The 26,059-nt window shown below is 55.6% G+C and overlaps 1 protein-coding gene across 1 annotated transcript; it reads right to left on the bottom strand.

Moving 5' to 3' along the window:
* Positions 1 to 879: 879 nt before the first annotated feature.
* Positions 880 to 24,444, bottom strand: SCARA5 (scavenger receptor class A member 5). Its single transcript, XM_083858525.1, has 9 exons — positions 24,393 to 24,444; positions 22,667 to 22,779; positions 18,432 to 18,560; positions 14,955 to 15,629; positions 11,350 to 11,430; positions 8,422 to 8,520; positions 4,572 to 4,625; positions 2,849 to 3,040; positions 880 to 1,112 (listed from the first exon to the last, which is right to left on the bottom strand). The coding sequence occupies exons 2-9, from the start codon at positions 22,776 to 22,778 to the stop codon at positions 976 to 978; spliced, it is 1,479 nt and encodes a 492-aa protein (XP_083714651.1). The 5' UTR covers position 22,779; positions 24,393 to 24,444; the 3' UTR covers positions 880 to 975.
* Between the last annotated feature and the right edge of the window lie 1,615 nt (positions 24,445 to 26,059).

The following is a 26,059-nucleotide window of genomic DNA, read 5'->3' on the forward strand; positions in this document are numbered from 1 at the left end:
CCACATAAACCCCCATAAATCCTATAAAACCCCATAAACCCCATTAAATCCCATTAACCCCCATAAACCCCATGAAACCCCATAAATCCCCTTAAATCCCATGAACTCAATACATCCCATAAACTCCATAAACCCCATTAATCCTATAAACCCAATAAATATCCATAAACCCCATTAATCCCATAAACCCAATAAATATCCATAGACCCGAAAAATATCCATAAACCCCATAGACCCCATAAACCCCACAAACCCCACACAGAGAAGAACCAAAGCCTTTATTTCTCTGGGAATGATCCCATTCCCTGGGCCCGGCTGGGATCCTTTGGGATGGGTTTGGGGTTTTCCCCTTTGGGATGGATTTGGGGTCATCCATCAGGGCCCCTTTGGGATGGATTTGGGGTTGTCCCTGGCCCCTTCAGAATGGATTTGGGGTTTTCCCCTTTGGAATGGGTTTGGGGTTTTCCCCTTTGGAATGGGTTTGGGATTTAGCCCTTCAGGATAAATTTGGGATCATCCCCTGGTCTCTTTGGGATGGATTTGGGATTTTTCCCTTTAGAATGGATTGGGCATTGTCCCTTTTGGGATGGATTTAAGATTGTCCCCTTTGGGATGGTTTTTGAATGGATTTGGGGTTTTCGCCTGGTCTGTTTGGAATGGATATGGGATTTCTCCTTCAGGATGGATTTGGGATCATCCCCCAGTCTCTTTGGGATGGATTTGGGATTTCCCCTTCAGGATGGATTTTGGATTTCTGCTTCAGAATGGATTTGGGATTTCCCCTTCAGGATGGATTGGGATCATCCCCTGGTTCTCTTTGGGCTGGATTTGGGATTTCCCCTTGAGGCTGGATTTGGGATCATCCCCTCTTCTCTTTGGGCTGGATTTGGGATTTCCCCTTCAGGATGGATTTGGGATCATCCCCTGGTCTCTTTGGGATGGATTTGGGGTTTCCCTTTGGGGCCGGCTGTGGGGTCAGTCCGTCCGGCAGCGCACTCCGGCGTCCTCGGCGTGTCCGCAGTTGGTGCGGCCCCATCCCGAGAAGCTGCAGAGCTCCAGGGATTCCTCGCTGCCCGTGCAGGACACATCATCCATCCAGATCTGCCCGGAGCCTGCGGAAACACCGACACGGGGGCTGGAATTCCAGGGATCTGGAATATCCGTGGATCCGTCCAGCCCTGGAGAGATCCCGGAGCTGCTCTGAGGGCTGGGAGAGCTGGGAATGTCCAGCTGGATCATGGACGGATACGGAGAATCCTTGGAGCTGCTTCCCAAGCCTCAAGGTGCTCCAGGAGAGCTGGAATTTGGGAAAAGGGCTGGAGGGCCGGGAGCCAGGGAATGGAATTCCCACTGGGAAAGGGGAGCTTGGGGTGGGATCTTGGGAAGGAATTCCTGGCTGGGCTGGAATTCCCAGAGAATCCCTGGCAGTGTCCAAGGCCAAGTGGAATGGATGGATCAGTGGTGGGAGAACATCCCGAGATCTCCTGAGGTGGGAATGCAGGACAGCAGCTCCGGAAGGATCCGGCTGCACTCGTGGAGTGGCTTTTCCAGAATCCATCGGCTCCAAAAGGTGGAGAGGCAAACCCGAGGAGTTCAAAGGAATTCTGGAACCCCCAGACTGGGAAAGGATCCCCCAAAACCCCTCCCTGTCCCTGGGTTCCAAACACTCTGGGAGCTCTGGAAGGGTCAGGAATGTCCCCAATTCCCTGGGAATCCATTCCAGAGCCTGGCACTCTTCAGATGGCAGCCAAATCCCACGGGCTGTCCCACCTTGGCCATTCCCAAATCCCATGGGTTGTCCCACCCTGGCCATTCCTGAATCCCCACAAACCCCATAAATCCCCATAAACTCCCATAAATCCCCATAAACTTCTATAAACCCCATAAACCCCATAAGCCCCATAAATGCCCATCTCTCTCTGCCCCACCCACAGAAGAACCAAATCTTTTATTTCTCTGGGAATGATGCCATTCCCTGTGCCCAGCTGGGATCTAGGGCTGGGATGGTCCCTTTGGGATGGATTTGGGGTTTTCCCTTTGGGATGAGTTTAGGGTTATCCTTGGCCCCTTTGGGATGGATTTGGGATTTTCCCCTTTGGGATGGGTTTGGGGTTATCCTTTGGGGCCCCTTTGGGATGGATTTGGGGTTTTCCCTGGTTCTTTTGGGATGGATTTGGGATTGTCCTCCTGGCCCCTTTGGGATGAAATTGAGCTTTTCCCTCTGGGCCCTTTAGGGATGGATTTGGAGTAATTCTCCAGTGTCTTTGGGAAAGATTTGCAGCTGTCCTTTGGGACCCCTTTGGGATGGATTTGGGGTTTTCCCCTTGTGCCCTTTGGAATGGATTTAGGATCATCCTCCTGGCCCCTTTGGGATAGATTTGGGGTCGTCCTCCCAGTCTCTTTGGGGTGGATTTGGGATTTCCCCTTTGGGAAGGATTTGGGATCGTCCTTCGGGGCCCCTTTTGGATGGGTTTGGGGTTTTCCCCTTTGGGATGGATTTGGGATCATCCTCCCAGTCTCTTTGGGATGGATTTGGGGTTACCCCTTTTGGGGTCCTCTCCAGCCCCGTTGGGATGGATTTGGGATTTTCCCCTTCAGGAAGGATTTGGGGATGTCTTCCCAGTCTCTTTGGGATGGATTTGGGGACATCCCCAGCCTCTTTTGGATGGGCTTGGGGTCATCCTTCGGGACCCCTTTTGGATGGGTTTGGGATTTTCCCCTTTGGGATGGATTTGGAGCTTTCCCCTCAGCCCCTTTGGGATGGATTTGGGATTTCTCCCTTGGGAAGGATATGGGGTCATTCCCCGATCCTTTGGGATGGATTCCCAGCTCCCTTTGGCCGTCCCACCTTGTCCGAAGCGCGCCATGCGGAAGACGTCGGCGGCTCCCGGGAATCCCAGCATGCGGCAGGCCACGTCGCCGTCCCGGCTGTCCCAGCCGTCGTCGCAGACGGAGCCCCAGCGCCGCTCGTGGAAGATCTCCAGGCGCCCCTCGTGGGGCCCGGAGCCGTTCAGGAGCCGCACGGAGCCCTCGGCCGGAGCTGCAGGAATGGGCGGGGCAGGGATGATGTCATACGTGGTGATGTCATACATGGTGACGTAATATGTGGTGACATCAGCCGCAGTGACAACCCCACGGGTGGTGACATCATCCATGGTGATATAATTTGTGATGACATCATCCATGGTGACATTATCCTTGGTGAGATCCCCAGGGATAGTGACATCTCAATGAGATGGTGACATCATCCATTTTGACATCATCAATGGTGACGTCATAGGTGGTGACATCATCAGTGATTACGTTCTCTGTGGTGATGTCATCAGTCACATTGTCATCAATCATGACGTCATCCATGGTGAAAACTGCAGAGTTGGTGACAACTGCAGGGTTGGTGACATCCCCAGGGAGGGTGACATCATCCATGGTGACATCATCCATGGTGACATCATCCATGGTGACATCATCCATGGTGGCATCCCCAGGGAAGGTGAGATCTCAAAGGGATGGTGATGTCATCCATGGTGACATTATATGTGGTGAGGTAATCCATGGTAACATATTTAGGTGATGACATCATCCATGGTGATCTCATCTTTCATGACATAATTTATGTGATGTCATCCTTGGTGATGTCATCCACCATGACATCTTCTATGGTGACATCCCCAGGGATTATGACATCTCAAAGGAATGATGACATCATCCATTTTGATGTCATCCATGGTGACATAATCCATGGTGACGTCATCTGTGGTGACAGCGTCCATGGTGACATCATCTGTGGTGACAACTCCAGGGATGGTGACATCTCAAAGGGATGATGACATCGTCCATGGTGACGTCATCCATGGTGACAAATGTCCCCAGGCAGGGATGTCCCTGCAGTGGCAGCGGGGATGTCCCTGAGATTCCAGGGGGAATGTCCCCAAAGAGGAACGTCCCCAGGCCAGGATGTCCCTGGGGCTCCGAGGGGAATGTCCCCAAGCAGGGACGAGGGATGGCCCTGGGGTGGCAGGAGGGACATCCTTGAGATTCCAGAGGGAATGTCCCCAAGCTGGGACGTCCCCAGGCAGGGATGTCCCTGATTCCAAGGGGAATGTTCCCAGGGAGGGATGTCCTTGGGATTCCAGGGGGAGTGTCCCAAAAGAGGAATGTCCCCAAGCTGGGATGTCCCTGGAGTCCCAGGGAGAATGTCCCCAAGCTGGGATGTCTCTGGAGTCCCAGGGAGAATGTCCCCAAGGAGTGATGTCCCTGGAATTCCAGAGGGAATGTTCCAGGCAGGGATGTCCCTTGGGATGGCAGCAAGCCTGGAGGACACCACCAGCATTCCCAACCTCTTCCCTCCAGAATTCCCAGTCCTTTCCCATTCCCGGTCCTTTCCCATTCCCACCATCCTTTCCACTTCCCACCCTCCTTCCCGTTCCTCCTCACCCAGGCAGGAAAACCCTGGGATGGTTTGCCCAGCAGCCTCTTTGCATCAGGAATTTCCCCCCCTTTCAGGCTCCTAATTCCCAAAAAACTCCCCCAAATCCATGCTGGGATCTCCGTGGATCCCACCAGGAGCTCACCTGTCCCAGCGGTGGCACCTCGGTCGCCCTTGTCCCCCTTGGGGCCGCGGTCACCTGGGAAGAGAAAGATCCGGAATTGTTGGAATTTCCCATCCCTGCTCCGGAGGGATGGGAAATCCCAAAAAAATCCTCCAGCATTCTGCGTCCTGTGGCAGAGGGAAGATGAAGGCCTGGAATTCCTGACTGCAGATCCCATAAAAAGCAACAAAACCCTGGATTTCGGGATGAAATCCCTGATTTGGGGGTGGAAATTCCCCATTTGGGGCTAAAAACGCCTCATTTGGTGCTCAGGGATGGGGGTGTGGATTCCCAAATCCCTGAGAAAGCACCAGCCTCGTATCCATCCTCGTATCCTCATATCCATACGTATCCTCGTATCCAAAAGGGTGATGCCAGGGGGTTGGGAGCAGCTGGATAAACATTCTCACCCTTTTGATATCCCAGGAATGATTTCATATCCCAATCACGGTTTAATATCCCATTAATGACCTCACTAACGAGCTCGGTCATTCCTTGGCTCTCCTGGAGCCTCCTCCTCCCTCAATCCCAGGTTTTCCAGGTCCTGAGCAGGATCAGGGGCTTGGATTTGCTGATTCCAAGCCTGGCCCGATCCCAAGGGAAAGGCTCAGGGATGCTCCGGCCTCCAGGAACAACAAACAACGCCCGGAGTGGCTACAAAATCCGGGATAAAGAAAAACATCGGATAGAAAACAATCCCAAAAAACCAGAGCTTGGCAGGAAATTCCGGCCCTTTCCCTGGGAGGCTCCGGGAGAGCGGGATTGGTCCTGCGGGCAGGAGCAGCTGTGTGGGATGAGGGAAAGCAGCCCGGAGCTGATGGGATCCAGATGGAAACTCCCGGGAATGGGGCCAGGGATGTGGCTCCAGGCTGGGGATGGGGTCAGGATGCTCCTCACATCCAGCCTGGCCAGCGCAGGGAAAACGGGATTGAGAAACAATGATCCTGGGTCGGATAGATCCATCCCCAGAAGGGGGTGGAATGATCTGGGAATGGCCTCATCCTGAGCTGATCCCAAAGTTTGGGCAGCAGGAAAAGTGGGATTGTCCTGCTCAGGTGAGGCCCCACCTGTGGAGCTGCTCCAGCCCTGGGATCCTGATTCCAGAAGGAGAAATTCCAGAGGAGGCCATGGAGCTGCTGGAGCCCCTCTGGAGCCAGGCTGGGAGAGCTGGGAATGTTCACCTGGATCAGGGAAAGATCCAGGGAATCCTTGGAGCCCCTTCCAGAGCCTCAAGGGGCTCCAGGAGAGCCAGAATTTGGGAAAGGGCTGGAGGGCCAGGAGCCAGGGAATGGAATTCCCAGTGGGAAAGAGGAGCTTTCAGTGGGATCTTGGGAAGGAATTCCCGGCTGGGCTGGAATTCCCACAGAAACCCTGGGAGTGTCCGAGGAAATGTTGGAGCATCCTGGGACTGTGGAATTTGGAAGAGGATTCCCATCCCTGCAGCACCCCTAAATCCCCAACTTGTCCCAGTGTCCATAACCACCCCGAGAGCAGCAACAATCTGGGAATCCTGGAATGGGTTGGGTGGGAAGGGACCTTCAATCCCATCCCATTCCAAACCCAACACCTCCGGATGTTGGGTGCTCCAGCCTTTCCTTGGACACTCCCAGGGATCCAGGGGCAGCCACGGCTCCTCTGGGATTGTGTCTCCTCTCCCCCTCTTCCCAACTCTCCTCTCTTTCCCAGGAATTTTCTGGTGGGAATAACTTGGTGGCTCCAGCTCCCAAGCTGTCAGGGCTGGAGAACATCCCAAAAAATGGGATCAAATTCCCTGAGAGCCTGGAGGGAGCCCCAGGGCTGGGACAGAGCCCAGGAATTTGGGGGAAGCCTCTCCTGGTCCATCCCCCAATGACCATCAAAGCGTTCCTGGCCATTTTCCCATCTTTTTTTTGGGGGGGATTGTGCACAAAATTCAGGCCTGGACACAGTGACAGAAACCCTCAGCTCTTCCCATGGATCCACAGAGATCAATGGATCCCAAAATCTTGGGAAAAGCCCCAGGAGAATCCACCAGTCCCCAGGTTTTCCCAGCTGGAATCAGGTTGTGCCTCCAGGAACATTCCCAAAAACTCCATCCTGGGGATGTTCCAGAAAGAATCTTCTCTTGTCCCCCTGAATTTATCCCTAAATTACCAATCCCACTTTGGATTTTTCCTGCTGTCTCCTCTTGAGTGTATTCCCTGCATGACCTTTTTCCATGGAAAACTGGCGGACCTGCCCTCACTTCCCAGGATAATTTTGCCCATTTGTAAATGAGGGGGGAAAAATCCTCCACTGGGGTCCTTTTGAGGGAAACCCCATGGAAAATGGGAAAATACCAACAAGGAAAAGGACTCGGGAATCTGCTGTTCCTCCGCCAGGTCGGAGCAGCTCCGTGAGAGGTTTCAACCTGGAATTTTCCATGAGGAGGCTCCTGCACAGCTAAAACCCCCATCCCAGGATTCCTGGGATGCAATTCCCAGGGAACCAAAGGCTCCTGTGCTCAGAAGGAAGTCCTTGGGGAAGGGTAGGACAAGTTCTGCAGAAATTTGGGATTTAAGGCAAAGCCTGGCTTTGGATTCGTGCCCAGATCTGGGTCTGTTTCCCATAAATTCCAGAGAATCCCATAAACTGCCCAAACGCTGCCAGAGGGGTTGGATTTTCGTTGGAAAAGGGGTTGGATGGAAGGATTTTCACTGGAAAAGAGGTTGGATGAACGCCTGTATCTGACATTCTGGGGGGGAGGGAGATGGGGATGGATTTTTGGGGGGGACACATTTGGGGAGCCCTGGGAGTGACCCCACTCATCCATGTGGGACATGAGGGATCCCTGGGATGGGGATGGGATCTGGGAATGGTTTTGAGATTTTCATGGAATTGCTGAGGTTGGAAAAGCCCATGGAGTCTGGCAGTGGAGCCCCCATTCCCAAGGGATTGAAATCCACGGGGATGTGGCACTTGGGGACACAGATCTGGGCTGGGAATGGTTGGACTCAGAGAACTTTTCCAGCCTCAACAATTCCACGATTCCTTGCTGAGCAAATCTGGCATCAGCCTGGCAAATCCCAGCCCAACCCACCAGGGATTTTCTGGGATCATTTTCTGGATTTAAGGAGCTCTTGGCCTGGGCCAGTGAGAAAACCCCAGATGTTCCCAGTGCTCTGGGGATGTATCCAGGGGTTTTCCAACCTCCTGGAGCAACCTAGGATAGAGGAGGGGTGTGGAAGGGTGTGGAATTTGAGGATCTTTGGGGTCCTTTCCCAGCCAATCCCAAATCCAGCCCACTCCAGGTTTCCTTTCCTTACAACTCCCAGCTCTTCCCAGGCTGTTTTCCCTTCTTGCCTCCCCAGTGGGAATTTTGAGGCACAAAGGGCATTTTTTGGGATTGTTGATCCTGGTTTTGGTTGGGGCTCGGAATTTCCCATCCCAGGTGTGCCGCTGAATCCCGACTTCTTACTCCTGCCGTTTTCCCGGGAAAATGCGAAAGTGGGAAGATGGGAAATGGCAGTGAGTCAGGAATGCCCCGGAAAACCTCCAGGAGATTATTTCCAAATCCTGGCTGGAGTCAGGCATGGGAGCACATCCCGGGAGGTGCCCATGGAGCCCCATGGAATGGGAGGACATCCCAAATCCATCCATCCATCCCAAACCCATCCCAAATCCATCTGTTCCCTCCAAGCCCTGCTGTTCCTCAGCAGAATGACGTCAGCATAGGGATCATTGGCATTCCCGTTCCTCCAGGAGATCCAGGTGGTTTCCCCGAGCCAGAGGATCCCCCCACTCCCCTTTCCATGGCTCTGCCCCACATCCCAGGATCTCCGGAGCTCATCCCGGCCGGAATCCGCGTCCGTACCTTTGAATCCGCGCATTCCCATGGGACCGCGAGGGCCGAGCTCTCCCTGGTCCCCCTTCAGTCCACGTGGGCCGGGGAGGCCCCGCTCCCCAGGAAGCCCTGGAATGAGGACAAGGACACAAAATTCCAGCAGAATTCTGCCATCCTGACGTGCCAGGAGTCCAGGAACACCAGGAGACCCCAGAGAGTCCAGCCCATCCTTTTCCTGCACTTTTCTGGGATCCAGGACAGATTTATCCGGGTGCTAAGAAATTCCTGAGCATCCTTAGGCTTGGATGGGGCTCCAAAGCCAGAGGTCAAGGAAGGAAAACCAGGATCCATCCCAAAGAATTGGGATGTGTCCCCCATGAGCTCCAGGTCCCCTGAATCCAAGGAGTTGGATATTTATTGGAGAAGGAGAGGGATGAAACCCCCTGGTGTGAACATTCCTAACCTCTGGGAGGTGGGAACTGGGACTGGAGTTTGGGAATTCCTTCGCAGGGGACACATCCAAACCTTGGAGGAGACCTCCATCCATGTGGGAGCTGGACCCGGATCTGGATCTGGTCCTCAACCTGCATTTTGAGCTGGACCTGGTCGTGGACCTGGTCCTGGTCCTGAAACTGGATCTGGTCCTGATCCTGGACCTTGACCTGGATCCAGTTGTGGATCTGGTCCTGGACCTGGTCCTGAAACTGGACCTGGACCTGGACCCGGATCTGGACTTGGATCTGGATCTGCATCTGGTCCTGGACCTGCATCCAGTCCTGGACCCCAACCAGGACCTGGAGCTGGATCCAGATGTGGATCTGGGGTGGAGGGAAGGACCCTGTGCTGGAGACAGGACCTGGTGGGACCTGAGGGTGATCCCACTGGAATGATCCAGCAGGGATTCATCCTGAGCTGGGGTCGGATCCAAAGCTCTGCCAGGATCCTCCATCTGTGTGGAGGGAGCCTGGAATTCCCTGGACACCACTGCTCCCACCCTTCCCAGGCTGGGCTTTTCCAAACTCAGTCATGATTTTCCTCTGGTTTATGAGGAAAAAATCTCGCCAGGAGGAATTCCAGCCCCAGCTCCCGAGCTCCAGTTTTTCCCTGCTGTGTCCATCACAAGGAGGGATCAGGACCTGGATTTCTGTAGGGCAGGAAGGTGGATTTTCCATGGAAAAGGAGCTTTTCCAGGGATACACCTGAACCCGACCTGAACTCAGATCCAAAGGGTCATGCCCACATCCTGAAAAACTCCAGGAAAAGACCTAAGAATCATGGCTCTTCCCACAACTCTTCCCGAGGGTGAACCCTCCCAGGATTGTTTTGTTTTTCTGTTTGAACAAGAACAAAATGAGGTGGGGGAAAAAAAAAGGGAAAACCAAGGAAAAGAGCCAATATAATTCTGAGGGTTGTTACACCCAAGAAAAACAGTCATGAATCCGTCAGCGCCAGGAATTCCAGCTGGAGGGAGAAGGAGCACAGGCAGCTGGAGGGACTGTCCGAGGGAGATCAGATTTCCAGGCTGGGCTTGGCTGGGGCTGGGAGGGAACGATCCCAAAATCCCAGAGTTTGAGCCCAAAGCAATCCCAGCAAGGTGGTGGTGCCTCAGAATCCATGGAGCAAGGGATACCAGGGATGGATCAGGATCTGGATGGGGATCTGACATCCAGGCTCCTATGGGGTGGGTTTGGAGCAGGGGATAACAGGGATTGGTCTAGACCTGGACCTGGATATGGACCTGGATATGGGCCTAGATCTGGATCCAGACCTGGTCCTGGTCCTGGATATGGACCTGGATCTGGATCCAAATCTGAATCTGCACTTGGATTGGAATCTAGGTCTTGACCTAGACCTGGATCCGGACCTGGTCCTGGAACTGATCTGGGATATGGACCTGGACCCGGATCTGGATCCAGACCTTGTCGTGGTCCTGGTCCTGGATATGGACCTGGATCTGGATCTAGAGCCATATCTGAACCTGGACTTGGATCAGGATCTGGATCTTGACCTGGACCTGAATCCAGACCTGGTCATGGAACTGGCCCTGGATCTGGATCTGGACCTGGACCTGAGCATGAGTCCAGATCTGAATCTGGTCCTGGAGCTGGTCATGGACCTTGACCTGGTCTTGGACATTGAATTGGACACAGATTGGGATCAACATCTGGGTCTGGAACTGGACCTGAACCTGGACTTAGGCCTGGACCCAAACCTGGACCCAGGCTTTGACCTGGATGTGAGTCCAAACCTGGATCTGGACCTTGACCTGAATACGAATCCAAACCTGGATCTAGTCCTGGATCTGGCCCTGGAGCTCCATCCTGTGGGATCCAAGTGGATCCCTGCTCCCGGTGGAATGGATCCCTGGGGGATCCTGCACCACCTCTGTGCCATTCCCAGCCCTTGGAAGCAGAGCCAGCATTCCCAGGTTTCCCTTAAAATCAGAGACAGCTGGAGCCAAGTCTTCCTCAGGGTGGGAATGTCCTCTGGTGGCTTCCAATGGAATTCCTCCCCAAAAACAATGGGATAAAAAAGGGGGGGTGGGAAAATTGGCATTGGAAAAAACATTCTGGAAAAGTCTTGGAGCTGAGGCCCCAGGAAGGGTTCCTGGGATCTGCTGGGGGGATCCAGCAGCAATTCCAGCCCCGGTGCCTTGGAAGGCTCAGTTTGGGAATGGGGCAGCCAATTCCAGCTCCAGATTGTCTGGGAGATCCTGGAATCTGGGAATATCGGCGTGGATTTCCTGGAGCTGTGTGGGCAATGACATTTTTCCCATCCCCAGGATGGATGTTCCAGGATCCAGGAGAGCAGATCCATCCCCGTATCCCTCAGGAGTTGGGACATCCCGAGGGGTGGCTCGGGAAGTCACCGGGAGTTGTCCCGTTGGATTTGGATCAGCCAGGGTTTTTCAGGATGGGGTTTTGGGGGATTTTGTGGACACAGGAATGTTTTCCTTACCTCGGAGCCCAGGAAGGCCGGGAAGGCCGGGCTCTCCCTCCATCCCTTCCGTGCCTCGGTCTCCTTTGGGTCCCGGTGGCCCTGGAACACAATGGGAGGGCTGGAATCACATCCTGGATTCGGGAATATGCTGCGGGAGCAGGAGATCCAGGGATCTCCCAAGAAACGCGGGAACAACACGGGGAGAAAGGAGCTGCTGGAGAAGTTTTCCATGGTTTTAAACTTCCAGGATTTCTGGATATTGAATTCCAGACCAGATCCCACCAACCTGCTCCAAGCACCAGGAAAATTCACCTGGAAGCTCCACCTTGAGTGCAGCTCCGGGAATTTTCCTTTAGACCAAAAGCTGGGACATTCCCAAGGGAATCATTGCAAGAAATCAGGGAAAATAGGCATTTTGGGAATCCTGGAATTTTTGGGGTTGGAAAGGATTTTAAGGATTATCCACAGGCAGGGATGCTTTCTGTTTGTCCAGCTGGGATGATCCTCTGGGAATTCTGGAGATGATCCTTTTAGGAGAGGATTGACAGCAGGGCTTTGGTAAAATCCCAGGAATGAGCAGAAGATCCCAATCCCGGGTTTTATCCCTCATCCTGCAAAGGGTCAAATCCCAAAAGCTGAAAATAATCGAGAGCCAAAACAATGGGAAGAAGAAATTTGAAGAGAAAAATAATGGGGAAAAAATATTCCTGGGATGAGAGAAAACAGGGCAGGGAGAGGCCGGGAAGGGTCATTCCCACCCATCCACCACTGGGAACTGTTTTCCCAGAAATCAGAAAAGCCAGGAACTTGGGAAGCTGAGATCCAGCCAGGGCTCCAGGTGATGGAAAAGGGTCAGGAAGAGCAGGGATGTGCAGTGGTTTTAATGGATCGGGAATTGGAATGTTTTGTAGAATCCGGAGTGGGATCCCAACATGTCAAGGTTGGGAAACATCCTGGACTGGAGGCGGTCATGGATGGGAAAGGATGATGGGAAATATGGAATTCCTGGGCCTGGCTGGCTTTTCCCCAGGGAATGAACAGCTCCGGGGGCTGAGGGGATGGAGGGATGGGCTCTGGATCCTGGGGATGGACTCCAGATCCTGGGGATGGGCCCTGGATCATGGGAATGGGCTCCAGATCCTGGGGATGGAATCTGGATCCCAGGGATGGACTCCAGATCCTGGGGATGGACCCCAAATCCCAGGAATGGACTCTGGATCCCAGGGATGGATTCCAGATCCTGGAAAAAAAAATCCCAGACTCCTGAAATGGACTCCAGAGCCTGGAAACAAACTCCAGAGCCTGGGAGCAGACTCCAGACCTTAAGGATGAACTCCAGATCCAAAGAATGGGCCCCAGACCCCAGGAATGGACTCCAGACCCTTGGGATGGATCCCAAATCCCAGAGAATGAACTCCAGACTCTGGGAATGGACACTTCCAGCCATGGGGCAGCTGCAGATTTTCCAGACACCTCCCGGGGATGGTCCCAGGCCAGGAACAGCTCTTGGGACGGGACACAGGGAGCAGCTGGGCCGGAGGAAAACTGGGAAGGGCCGGGAGAGGCTCCCGAGCATTCCCAGCTGTTCCCACCCCACAGCTCCCAGGAAATCCCATTCCTGCTGCATCCCGGCTTCCCAGCCTCCAATCCCAGTGGGATAAGGCGTTTCCTGATGGATGGCACCTGCTGGGATCCAGGACATCCCACCCAGGGGTCGTGATCCCGGGAATTCTCCCTCACAGTGACTCCCAAAACCCAAAACTGCTCCGTGTTGTCCTTCCTGAGCCACGGGAGGTGCTTGGAGCGATCCTTGGATGCTGGAGAGGGGCCTGAGGACATTCCCAAGCTGCCATCGCCCAAATCCAGGATCTGGGATCGCTGAGGATTTGGGGAGAAGGAAAAGGGGCCCCGCCCCAGGCAGGCAGGGAACAGCTCAGCCAAATCCATCCGGGAACATGCCGGACTCACCCAAGGACATCTGGAGCTGGGATGAATCCAGCTGGGCACAAGGCCCCGGGAATTATCCATGGGATGGGTGGAGAGGGAAGTTTGGGGCGCCAGGAATGTGTCAGGGCTGATAAATCCAGTGCTGGCCCTTGGGAAGGGGTTTGTTTTTTTTGGGATAAGGCGATTCCAAGGCTCCGTGATGGATCCCACCCTCGGTGGCTCCGTCCCAGGGCAGGGGATGTCATTCCCGTGGATGGGGAGGGAAAAAGCAGGATCTGAGGAGTGGGGAAATAGGGAAATATCAAAACAACTGGGGCAGGGTGATCCCAGCACCCCAAAAAAACAGGGATTGGGAGCCAACATCCCGCAGGGATGAAGGGAAGGACGCCAGGAGCTGTTGGGATTCCAAGGGGATGGATCTCCTGGGGATCAACCACATCCATCCCCTCCAGCTCAGCAGCTGGAAAAGGGGAACAAGTGCTTGGCACCAGCCCCGAGCCTCTCCAGCTGGAATTCCAGCTGGAAGCACCAGGAATGAGCAACAGCCTGCGGGGTCTCCGCAGGTGGAAAACGGGAGAGGAGCTGCTCCCAACCTCCTGCTCCATCCTGGAATTTCCAGTGGGATCTCCTGGGTTTCTCCATGAGGTTTCCCCCTTTTTCTTCCCAGAGAAGCTGTGGCTGCCCCTGGATCCCTGGAAGTGTCCAAGGCCACGTTGGATGAGGCTTGGAGCCACCTGGGATAGTGGAATGTGTTGGAGTTGGGATGGGATGGGATTTAAAGGCTCTTCTCATCCAAACCATTCCGGGATTTGGGACGGGCTGAGGGTGGAAAAGGAGGAGAAGATGGGATGGGGGAAGTCAGATTGTCCTGGCATCTTGGAGGGAACCTTGGGAGCTTTATTCCCAACCACAGATGGGGAATATTTGGGGATTCCCAGGGGATGGAGACACCTGAGCAGGGATGGATGGGGCTGGATCTGGGCTCTTCCTGACCAGAGAGCCCTGGAGGGGCTGGAGCGTGTCCAGGGAAGGGAACAGAGCTGGGAAAGGGAATGGAGCCCCAGGAACAGCCAAGGGAGCTGGGAAAGGGGCTCAGCCTGAAGAAAAGGAGGCTCCAAGGGGACCCTTTCTCTCTCCACATCTCCATGAAAAGTTGGAGCCGGGTGGGAGTTGGGAAACAAGAGACAGGATGAGGAAACGGCCTCAGGGAAGGTTTGGTTGGATATTGGGAACTATTCCAATGGAAAGGGCTGTGAGGGATCGGAATAGTTCCAGGGAGGTTTGGAGTCCCCAGACTCCCAGGATTAAAATCCCTGTGGATTTGGGAGGCAGACACGGATCAGACCCAAGGAGGTTTGAGGTCCCCAAACTCCCATGATTAAGATTGCTGTGGATTTGAGGGTGACATGGATCAGACCCAGGGAGATTTGGAGTCCTTGAACTCCTGGGATTAAAATCCCTGTGGATCTGGGGAGGCAACAAAGATCACACCCAAGGAGGTTTGGGATCCCCATCTCTGGAGGAATTAAAATCCTTGTGGATTAAAACCAGCGTTGGCTCACACTTGGACTCCACAACCTTGGAGAGCTTTCCCAACCCCAACCATCCTCCCATTCCCGACAGATTGAGACCCACCACATCCCCAAACCCTCCCCTCATTCCCATCTCCTCCTCACCCCGGATCACGGAGACGTTCCGGAGCGCCGCGGAATGCTCCCAGTCCTTGAGGCGCAGCTCCTCGGTGACATTTCCCAGCAGGGCCAGCTCCATCCTCAGCTGCCTCTCCGTGGCCGCCTGCTCCGCACGGATCCTCCGGGCGTCCTGGCTGGCATTCCCCAGGATCCCCCGCAGATCCCGGAGCCGGGAACGCTGCAGACGGATATCCTCGGAGAGGCTGCGGTTCATGGAGTCCACAGCTCCGGCCAGAGCCTCCACCTGCTCTCCCAGGGCTTCCATCCTCCCTCCCAGGCGTCCCAGGAGGAGCTGGTGATGCTCCAGGAGAGTCCTGCTGCCGTTGGCCTCGGCCGAGAGCCTCCAGAGCTCCAGCTGAGCCGCCTCGCCCTCCCGGCTCAGGGAATCGCGGAGCCGGGACACGGAGACGTCCGTCTGTCCCGCCCGGCTCTGCAGGATCCTCAGGAGCTCCTCCAGCCTCCGCAGAGAGGCCGTGAGCAGCAGCAGGGAGTCCGAGTGGTTGTGCAGGAGGTCCTGGAGGCTCCAGAGGTGCTCCAGGAGGTCGGGATGGGGAGGGGGAGGCAGCAGCTGCAGCCGCAGGTCCCGGAAGGTCTCGTTGAGGCGTTGGACGTCTCCCAGGAGAGCCTGGAGATCCTCGGGAGATGCTCGGGGTGGGGAGACTGGGATGGAGGGAGAGGAGAGGAGGGAGGTCAGGGAGAGGCCTTGGGGTGTGGGATGATCCCAAGGATGTTCCCGGTTCCTTGGAGGTGAAATTCCCACCCCAAAGAAGTTCCCCCACCCTGTCAGCCCCTCCTGGAATCCGAGGCTGGAGAAGGAGGTCAGGGGCTGGAGGATCCTGGAATGGTTTGGGTGGGAAGGAGCAGTAAATCTCATCCCATTCCACCTGGATAGGGAAATTCCCCGTGATCCCAGGCTGCTCCAAGCCCCAGTGTCCAACCTTTCCTTGGATGCTCCCAGGGATTCTCTGGAAATTCCAGCCCAGCCAGGAATTCCTTCCCAAGATCCCACCCCAAACTCCTCTTTCCCAGTGGGAATTGCATTCCCTGTCTACCATCCCTCCAGCCCGTTCCCAAATTCCGGCTCTTCTGGAGCCCCTTGAGGTTCGGGAAGGGGATCCAAGGATTCCTTGGAGCTCAGGGTTTTCCTGAGAAATCCTTTGGAGCTGCATCCCACGGGATTTTCCAGCCAAGAAACGGAATTCCAGCCTGGAGACATCCCAGCAGCTCCCAAGGATCCCAGAATGGTTTGGGTGGGAAGGGACCTTCAATCCCACCCCATTCCAAGCCCAACACCTCCCGCCATCCCAGGCTGCTCCAAGCCCTGTCCAAGCTGGAATCAGGTTCTCCCAGGCATCTTTGCAATCCCTGTTCCCATAAATCCCATTGTTTATCCTGGAATTCTGTCCGAGATTCTTCTCCTCGGTTCCCTCTGCTCATCCCAGTTTGGCCCCGGCATCCCTGGGAGGGATCTGAGGGATTGGGGAGGGAGGAGCTCCCATGGGAGGGATGGAAAACTACAGGGAAAACCATTCCTTGGGGAAAAACATTGGAATGTTTGGGGTTCTGTTGTTATTTAGGAATGACAAGAGGGAACAGCCCCAAGTTTTGCCAGGGAAAGTTCAGGTTGGAATTAGGAACAATTCTCTTGTGGGAAAGGCTGTCCAGGGTTGGAATCCCCATTATGCAGGGATTTAAATCCATGTGGATGCGGCACTCGGGGACACGGATCAGGGGAATGGTTGGGCTCGAGGAGGGTCCGAGGCGTTTTCCAACCACAACCATTCCATGATTCCATGAAAAAGTTGGATATCTGTGGGCTCTGGGGCTTTTCAGTGGACTGGGAAGACCAGGGATATAAGGAATGTGAATTCCCAGGGGAATTCACGGAGCTCTGTGTGGAAAACTCCAGGTCCAGGGAGGAAAACAATCCTATTCCCACTGCTCCTAGGCCCTTCCTTGGATTTTCAGCACTGACCCTTTTCCCAACCTCTTTTCCAAGGAAGGCCACATGCCCTGGCTGGATCCCAAACAATTCCTGGCCAAACCCACCCCAAAACATTCCAGGACAGGTTGGATGGGGCTTGGAGCAACCTGGGATGGTGGGAAGTGTCCCTGTGGAATTAGAGACCCTTCCATGTCCCTTCCCACCGGAACCACCCTGCCATTCCATGGGAGAGAAATTCCCATCTCTGTGCCTGTCTCCAGGAGCCCAGGAAGGGATTTTCCGTGGGAAATCTGTGCATTAAAGGTGTCCATGGATATTCCCGGTTTTCCAAACTCCCAACCTGGAGCTGAGGCTGTTCTCCCTGCTGGATGTGATCCCTTTATCCCACACCATCCCATGCCAGTGGTTTTCCCAGCTGGGATGAACACTCTGGACATCCCCAGCTCAAAATTCCAAGACTTGGCTCAAAATCCCAAACGTCCAGAAAGCCACAACCACGGAGATGATTTCCCTGAATTCCCTGATTCCCCTTTGCTTCCCTTTTCCAAGATTCCGGGTGACGACCCGGGGAGGGGGGGAAAGTTGTTTTCCTGTGGTTTTCCTGGAATCCCGCCAGTCTCACCGCTCTGGGAGGTGGGAATTAAAAGATTCCCGGTGCCAGAGGTTGTTGTTGTTGTTATTCCTGGACCGGGGCTTGTCCCGAATCCCTGGAATCCCTCGCTCCAACATCCTCCAGCCAACAACAACATCCCAACAATGCACAGCAGGGGATCAGTGAGAGAGGCCTCAAAATTCCAGCAAAATCTTCTCCCAACACTCAGAGAGCAGCTGAGGGTGGAATTTGGGGATGGAAAAGGGGTTCACATCCCTTCCCACCATGGATAATGGGGATAAACTCTTGGGGTGGGAATGAGGGATCTCCAGGGATATCCTGGGACTGAGGATTAAACTGGGAAATTCCCAAATTTATTCCAGGAGGACAAAGCAGAGAAACAAGCCTGAGGCAGCACGGATCCCATGGAATGCCTGTGCTGGATCCCATGGAATGCCTGTGCTGGATCCCATGGAATGCCTGTGCCGGGATGAGCTGGGACAGGTATTCCATGGGATCCGTGGAATATGAGCTGGGTAATTCCCGAGGGGCTGGGTGGGAATTCCAGGCATTCCCAAGGGGGGCTTTGCCACCTCTGCACTCGCCAAAATTTGGGAAAGGGGAGGCAGGAGCCCTGGAATGCGCCAGGATAACGCCCTGCCCTGCATCCCATCCTCCTCATCCCAGGAAAACCCAGCTGGGCAGGAGTGATGGGAAAAATCCCGGCTCCCAGCCTCAGCATTCCCAGCACCTGATCCTCAAAACCTGCAGCAATTCCAGAGGTTCAATCCAAGCCATTCCCAATCTTCCGCACACAGCCAGAACATCCTCAAACTCTCAATCCCAAGAAGTTCAGGATTTCTGCTGGATTCCAATTTTTCCTCCCTTTGGAAGACCTTCCCAGGCAAGGAATTCCCAGCCTCACCTGCCAGGATGAAGATTCCGACCAGGATGAGCAGGACCAGGAGGTAAAGTCCCGCCACGGAATATTTCAGCACCGCCACGGATCCCATCCGGCCGCAGCATCCCGAGGTCCTCATCCTCCGGCCGGGATCTGCGGGACACAGCGGGACATGGATCAACAGAGGCCTTGGAATTCCGCCTGGGAATGGTCGGGATCGTCCGAGGAAAGGTTGGAGCAGCCTGGGATGATGGGAGGTTTTGGGGTTGGAATGGGATGGGATTGAAGGTCCCTTTCCACCCAAACCATTCCAGGATTCTGGGATCAAGGACACTCAGGATGCATCCCGATGGATTTTTTTATGGAATTTGGGGATGGAAAAGGGAAGGGAGACCCTTCCTGGAGTCCTGAGATTCCCAGTGAAGACCCTGGATCCCAAAATTCCTTCTCAAGGAGGAATCAGGATGGGGCTGGATCCAACCTCAGGCTGGGAGAGTTGGGAATGTCCAGCTGGATCAGGGAAGGATCCAGGGAATCCTTGGAGCCTTTTCCAGAGGGAAAAGAGAGCTGGGATTTGGGAAAAGGGCTGGAAGGCCAGGAGCCAGGGAATAGAATTCCCAGTGAGAAAGGGGAGCTTGGGTTGGATCTTGGGAAGGAATTCCTGGCTGGGAGGGTGGGAAGGGGCCGGGCTGGGATTCCCAGAGAATCCCTGGATCCCTGGCAGTGTCCAAGGAAAGGTTGGATGGGCTTGGAGCAGCCCTGGGATCACGGGAATGTTGTCCCTGCCCATGGAATGGGATGAGTTTGAAGGTCTGTTCCCACCCAAACCCTTCCCTGTTGGATCCTGGTGGGAACACGGGGATTTCCGGGAGCAGCTTTTCCCAGCACCTGCATTCCAGCTCAGGCAGCACCGCTGGGATTTGCCCTTTCCCAGATCCGAGTTTCCCCAAGGAGACACTGGGACAAGATGGAGGAAAAGCCCGGAATTCCCACCTGGAGCTGTGGGTGCCTCCATCCCAATGTTTGGTGCTCCTGGATCCAGAGCCCCTCATCCCACAGGAGATAAATCCCAACCTGATCCATGGCCAGATCCAGCCTGGAGCATCCCTGCTGGGATTTGGGATCTCAGATCTCATCCCATGGGAACTTCCAGCTCCAGCCTGGCCCATTCCTGCTGAGATTTGGGCTCTCATCCCATAGGAATTCCCAGATCTAGCCTGGACCATTCGTGCTGGGATTTGGGATTTCATCCCATAGGAATTCCCATCTCCAGCCTGGCTCGTCCCTGCTGGGATTTGAGATTTCATCCCATGGGAACTTCCAGCTCCAGCCTGGCCCATTCCTGCTGGGATTTGGGCTCTCATCCCATAGGAATTCCCAGATCTAGCCTGGACCATTCGTGCTGGGATTTGGGATCTCATCCCATGGGAATTCCCATCTCCAGCTTGGGCCATTCCTGCTGGGATTTGGGCTCTCATCCCATGGGAATTCCCATTCCCAGCCTGGCCCATTCCTGCTGGGATTTGGGATTTCATCCCATCCCATGGTCAGGAGCAATTCCCAGTTTCATCTTGGATCATCCCTGCTGGGATTTGGGATTTCATCCCATCGGAATTCCCAGCTCTAGCCTGGACCATTCCTGCTGGGAATTCCCATTCCCAGCCTGGCCCATCCCTGCCGGGCAATGTCCAGGTGGGATCTCGCCCCATCCCAGTGGGTTTGAGCTGCTCCTTGGAATTCCGGGATGGAACCCACGGACAGGGAGATCCCAGCATTCCCTGGATCCCTCCCCAAGCTCCACGGTTGTCCCTGTGTGTCCATCCCGGGGAAAAAACCTGGGATGTTTGGAAAAACCTCCAGCCGGGAAAGGGTTACGGCGGGCGGATCCCGAAACTCCGCCCGGCTTTGGAGCTTTGGGAATGAGCTCCGGGCTCAGGTGGGATCCGGGATGCTCCAGCTGGATCTGATACCCCTCTCCCACCCCGGAATTCCCAGAGGAAAGTGGCGATGTTTTCCTGAGGTTTCGCACTTCCAGCGGCTCCGGGAGGAGCTGGCGGAGCGCCCCGATCCACCCACTCCCATTCCCGGCCCTTGGAAAGGAAAAGCGAACATTTCCTGCCCCTGCCCAGGCTCCAGGGAGAGGGAGGAGGAAAACAACCGGGATTCCGGGATTTGGGGTCTCCCGAAAGCCTGGAAAAGGTCCGGGAATGCTGGGCCAGGGGAGGGTTTTCCATGAATTCCATGACCCGGGTGGTCCCATCCTCAGGGATGACTTTGCTCCTGCCCCTTCCCAAAAATCCAGAGATCCCTCTCCCGTGGGAATGGGATTCCCTGGAGGGTCAGCCATGGGATGAGCCCTGAGAATTCCATAAAAAACCCAAAGCCAGGGAGGTGCCTCCAACCTTTCCCAGGGCAAGGGATTTGTTGGGAATTCTGGGATCGGTGCTGCAGGGCTCCAACTCTTCCCTACCAGCTTTTCCAGTGAGAAAGGATGGGAACAACAGGATCGGGATCCTCTCTTCCCGGTGGGAAGTTGGGAAGAGGCAGGAGCAGGGATATCAACCTTTGGGAATGGGATCTGCACTCAGGGATCTCCTGGATGGGAAATTCCCTCTCTGGATCCAAAGCTGTCCCGATCCCCCCTGGAATCACCTCCATGAGCCTCTTGCAGCGTTCCCGGAAGGAATTTATCTGGAGCTGGATGTTCCCAGCTCAGCCAACCCCTCCTCACCCTCCCAGCTGGGAATTCCTTCCCAAAATCCCACCCCAAGCTCTCCTTTCCCAGTGGGAATTCCATTCCCTGGCTCCTCCAGCCCTTTCCCAAATCCCAGCTCTCCTTTCCCTCTGGAAAAGGCTCCAAGATTTCCCTGGATCCTTCCCTGATCCAGCTGGACATTCCCAGCTCTCCCAGCCTGGGATTGGATCCAGCCCCATCTCAGCTCCTCACTGGGAAGGAATTTCGGGATCCAGGGGCTTCACTGGGAATCTCAGGACTCCAGGAAGGGTCTCCCTTCCCTTTTCCATCCCCAAATTCCATAAAAATCCCCCAGGATGGATCCTGAGTGTCCTTGATCCCAGAATCCTGGAATGGTTTGGGTGGGAAGGGACCTTGAAGCTCTTCCCAAGGACACCTCCCACTATCCCAGGCTGCTCCAACCTTTCCTTGGACACTCCCAGGGATGGAGGAGCCAGAGAATCCCTGGAAAACCTTTGCCAGGGCCTCCCCAGGACACATCCTGGTGCTGCTCCCAGCACGGAATCCACCCCCTTTCCCAGGGCAGGGAATCCCGGCTGGAACCCGGAGCTGAGCACTGAGCTCTGCCCCTGGGGAGACACATCCAGAGCTCCTTCCCGAGAAATCCCGGGAGCTCTCCGTGCTCCCCTTCCCACATGGATCCATAGGTGGATCCAGAACTGGATCTGGAGATGGATCTGGATACAGAGGGAGAGCAGGAGGTGGATCTGGAGGAGGATCTGGGGGTGGATCCAGAGGTGGATCCAGATTCAGAGCTGGATCCAAAAGTGGATCCAGAAGCAGATCAGAAGGTGCATCTGGAGGAGGATCCAGAGCTAGATCTGGATCCAGAAGCAGATCCAGAGATGGATCCAGAGGGGGATCCAGAGGCAGATCCAGATCCAGATCTGGACCTGGAGGTGGATCCAGAGACAGATCAGGAGGTAGATCTGGAGGAGGATCCAGAGGCAGATCCCAGTCTGGATCCAGAGGATGTGGAGATGGATCCAGAGGTAGATCCGGAGGTGGATCTACAGGAAATACAGAGGTGGATCCAGAGGTAGATCTGGAGGTGGATCTACAGGAAATACGGAGGTGGATCCAGAGGTGGATCTGGAGGTAGATCCAGAGACAGATCCAGAGGCAGATCCGGATCCAGATCTGGACCTGGAGTTGGATCCAGAGGCAGATCAGGAGGTGGATCCAGAGGCGGATACAAAGGTGGATTCAGAGGCAGATCCGGAGGTGGATCCAGTGGTGGATCCAGAGGTGGATCCAGAGGCGGATCCAGAGGCGGATCCAAAGGTGGATCCAGAGGTGGATCTGGAGGTGGATCCAGTGGTGGATCCAGAGGCGGATACAAAGGTGGATCCGGAGGTGGATCCCAAGGTGGATCTGAAGGTGGATCCAGAGGCAGATCCAGGGCTGGATCTGGAGGCGGATCTGGAGATGGATCCAGAGGTGGATCAGAAGGTGGATCCCAAGGTGGATCCAGAGCTGGATCCCGAGGCGGATCCCTCCTCACCATCCTCGCAGAGGTTCAGCTTGGAGAGGCTCCTTCCCTCGAAGGGCTCCTCCAGGACGGATCCGTTCTCCCGCTCGGAGAAGGTGTGGAGATACACGGCCTTGTTCTCCATCCTGCTGGGGAAAAACGGGAATGTCCCATGGGGATGGATCCCGATCCTGCCCGGCTCTGGGATGGAGCAGGTGAGATCCCACCTGCAGCTCCGGGATCCCAAAACCAGCAGGACACGGAGCTGCTCCGAGGGCTGGGAGAGCTGGGAATGTCCAGCTGGATCAGGGAAGGATCCAGGGAATTCTTGGAGCTGCTTCCCAAGCCTCAAGGGGCTCCAGGAGAGCTGGGATTTGGGAAAGGGCTGGAGGTGTGGGACACAGGGAATGGAATTTCCACTGGGAAAGGGGAGCTTGGGGTGGGATCTTGGGAAGGAATTCCCGGCTGGGCTGGAATTCTCAGAGAATCCCTGGGAGTGTCCCAGGAAAGGCTGGATGGGGTTTGGAGCAGGGACAGATCCATGGATTCTGTTTTCCCTGGGACTGTTGTGCCTCGCCCACCCCAGTTAAACCAGCAGCACTCCCAGCCCTCAGTCCCAATTCCAAGGGGGAAACTCCATCCATGAATTCCAGAGGGGTCTCTCAAATCCCTCAAAAGACCAAGGATGGGGGGAAATAGGGGCAGGAACATCCTGGGGGAACTGGGATATGGAGAAACTCCTGCTGGGAATTCTCCCGGGGCACCGGGACAGGAGCATCTCCTGGGAATGCCGGGGGATAAAAAATATCCCACAGGGATTTGGGGCAGGAACTTCCCTCGGGGAAACCGGGACAGGGAGAATTGGGATAGGAACTAGGATAGGGAAAACTGGGATAGGGAGAACCAGGATAGGGAAAACTGGGATAGGAACTGGGGTAGGGAGAACTGGGATCGGGAGAACCAGGATAGGAACTGGGATAGGGAAAACTGGGATAGGGAGAACCAGGATAAGAACTGGGATAGGAACTGGGATAGGGAAAACTGGGATAGGAACTGGGATCGGAACTGGGACAGGGAGAACTAGGATAGGAACTGGGATAGGGAAAACTGGGATAAGAACTGGGATAGGAAAAACTGGGATAGAGAGAACTGGGATAAGAACCGGGATAGGAAAAACTAGGATAGGAACCAGGATGGGAACTGGGATAGGGAGAACTGAGATAGAGAGAACTGGGGTAGGAATCGGGAGCACCGGGACAGGGGGAACCGGGACACGGGAATTCGGGATTGGGACTGGAGCATCCCCCGGGGAGAACCGGGACATGGGAATTTGGGACAGGAGCATCTCCTGGGAATGCCGGGAGATAAAAAATATCCCACAGGGATTTGGGGCAGGAACTTCCCTCGGGGAAACAGGGACAGGGAGAGCTGGGATAGGAACTGGGATAGGGAGAACCAGGATAGGAACTGGGATAGGAACTGGGATAGGGAGAACCAGGATAAGAACTGGGATAGGGAGAACCAGGATAAGAACTGGGATAGGGAGAACTGGGATAAGAACTGGGATAGGGAGAACCAGGATAAGAACTGGGATAGGGACTGGGATAGGGAGAACCGGGACACAGGAATTCGGGACTGGAGCATCCCCGGGCAGAACCAGGACCGGCTCCTCTCCCTCCCCGCCCGCCCCGGGTCTCCCGCCTCGGTTCCCGGTTCCCGGTTCCCGGTTCCCGGTTCCCGGTTCCCGGTCCCCGCTCACCCGCGGGAATTCCCGATGTCCCCGCGGCCTCTTCCCGGGATTCCCTCAGTCCCCGGGCCGTGTCCCGGCGGGTCCCGGGGCCCGAGGGCGGCGAGGGGACCCCGCGGGCGGCGGCGGGGCCCGGGGGGCGCCCATGGGTGCGGGGCCCGGGGCCGGCTGTGAGCGGGGCCCGCCCGGGACGGAGCTTTTGTAGGCGGGAGCGGCAGCGGGGCCGGGCCCGGAGCCCCCTCCTCCTTTCCTTCCCTCTTTTCCCTCTTTTCCTCCCTCCCTCCCTCCCTCCGGGCCGCCCCCGCCGCTCCAGGGCCCGCCCCGGGCCGGGAGAGGGACGGGGCAGGAGGGGAGAGGGGATGGAGCGGGAACTGCGGGAACAACGGGGATGGAAAATGTCCTGGGGAAACCGGGAGAGGGGAAACCGGGATAGGGGAAACAGGGATAGGGGACTGGGATAGGGGACCGGGATAGGGGAAACAGGGATAGGGGAAACCGGGATAGGGGACCGGGATAGGGGAAACTGGGATAGGGGAAACTGGGATAGGGGAAACAGGGATAGGGGAAACCGGGATAGGGGAGAGCGGGATGGGGGAGACAGAGATGGGGGACCGGGATAGGGGAAACCGGGATAGGGGAGTCTCCCGGGGAAAACGGGGATGGAAAATCTCCTGGGGAAACCGGGATAGGGGGACCGGGATAGGGGAGACCGAGATAGGGGACCGGGATAGGGGAAACCGGGATAGGGGAAACTGGGATAGGGGAAACTGGGATAGGGGAAACTGGGATAGGGGAAACTGGGATAGGGGAGTCTCCCGGGAAAAACAGGGCTGGAAAATCTCCTGGAGTAGCCAGGATAGAGGAGACCGAGATAGGGAGATCGGAATAGGGGACCGAGATAGGGAGATCGGGATAGGAGAGTGTCCCGGGAAAAACTCTCGGGATGGAAAATCCCGAGATTTTCCCGGGATGGAAAATCTCCTGGGGTAACCGGGATAAGGGAAACCGGGATAGGGGAGATCGGGATAGGAGAATCTCCCAGGAAAAATAGGGCAGGAACATTTCCTGGGGTAACTGGGATAGAGGAAACCGGGGTAGGGGAAACCGGGATAGGGGAGACCGGGACAGGAGCATCTCCCGGGAAAAACGGGGCTGGAACATCTCCTGGGGTAACCGGGATAAGAAGAACCGGGATAGGGGGACCGGGATAAGAGCATCTCTTGGGGAAAACGGGACAAGAGCAGCTCCCGGGGGTACCGGCATAGGGGAAACAGGGATAGGAGAGTCTCCCGGGAAAAAAAAACGGGGCTGGAAAAATGTCCTGGAGTAACTGGGATAAGGGAAACCGGGAGAGGAGAATTTCCCGGGAAAAAGGGGCAATAGAAGCTCCTGGAGGTACCTGGACAGGAAAATCTCCCGGGAATACCCGGACAGGGGGAACCGGGGCAGGAGCATCCCCCGGGAAATCAGGTCATGGACAGGAGGAACCGGGGCTGGAATATTCCCGGGGGAATTGGGAAAGGAGGAACCGGGGCTGGAATATTCCCGGGGAATTGGGAAAGGAGGAATCCCGGCTGGAATATTCCCGGGGGAATTGGGGAAGGAGGAATCCCGGCTGGAATATTCCCAGGGGAATTGGGAAAGGAGGAATCCCGGCTGGAATATTCCCGGGGGAATTG

The sequence above is a fragment of the Zosterops lateralis genome (assembly GCF_965231275.1).
Source record: "Zosterops lateralis genome assembly, chromosome: 3".
NCBI classification, from domain to species: Eukaryota; Metazoa; Chordata; class Aves; order Passeriformes; family Zosteropidae; genus Zosterops; species Zosterops lateralis.

Excerpts from the sequence above, each read along its gene's own strand:
- SCARA5 (XM_083858525.1), bottom strand. The coding sequence starts at position 22,778 with ATGGAGAACAAGGCCGTGTATCTCCACACCTTCTCCGAGCGGGAGAAC. Across the intron at positions 11,431-14,954 it reads GAACGTCTCCGTGATCCGGG|GGCCACCGGGACCCAAAGGA; the intron begins GTGAGGAGGAGA and ends ATTGTGTTCCAG. Across the intron at positions 3,041-4,571 it reads AGGTGCCACCGCTGGGACAG|CTCCGGCCGAGGGCTCCGTG; the intron begins GTGAGCTCCTGG and ends CCATTCCTGCAG.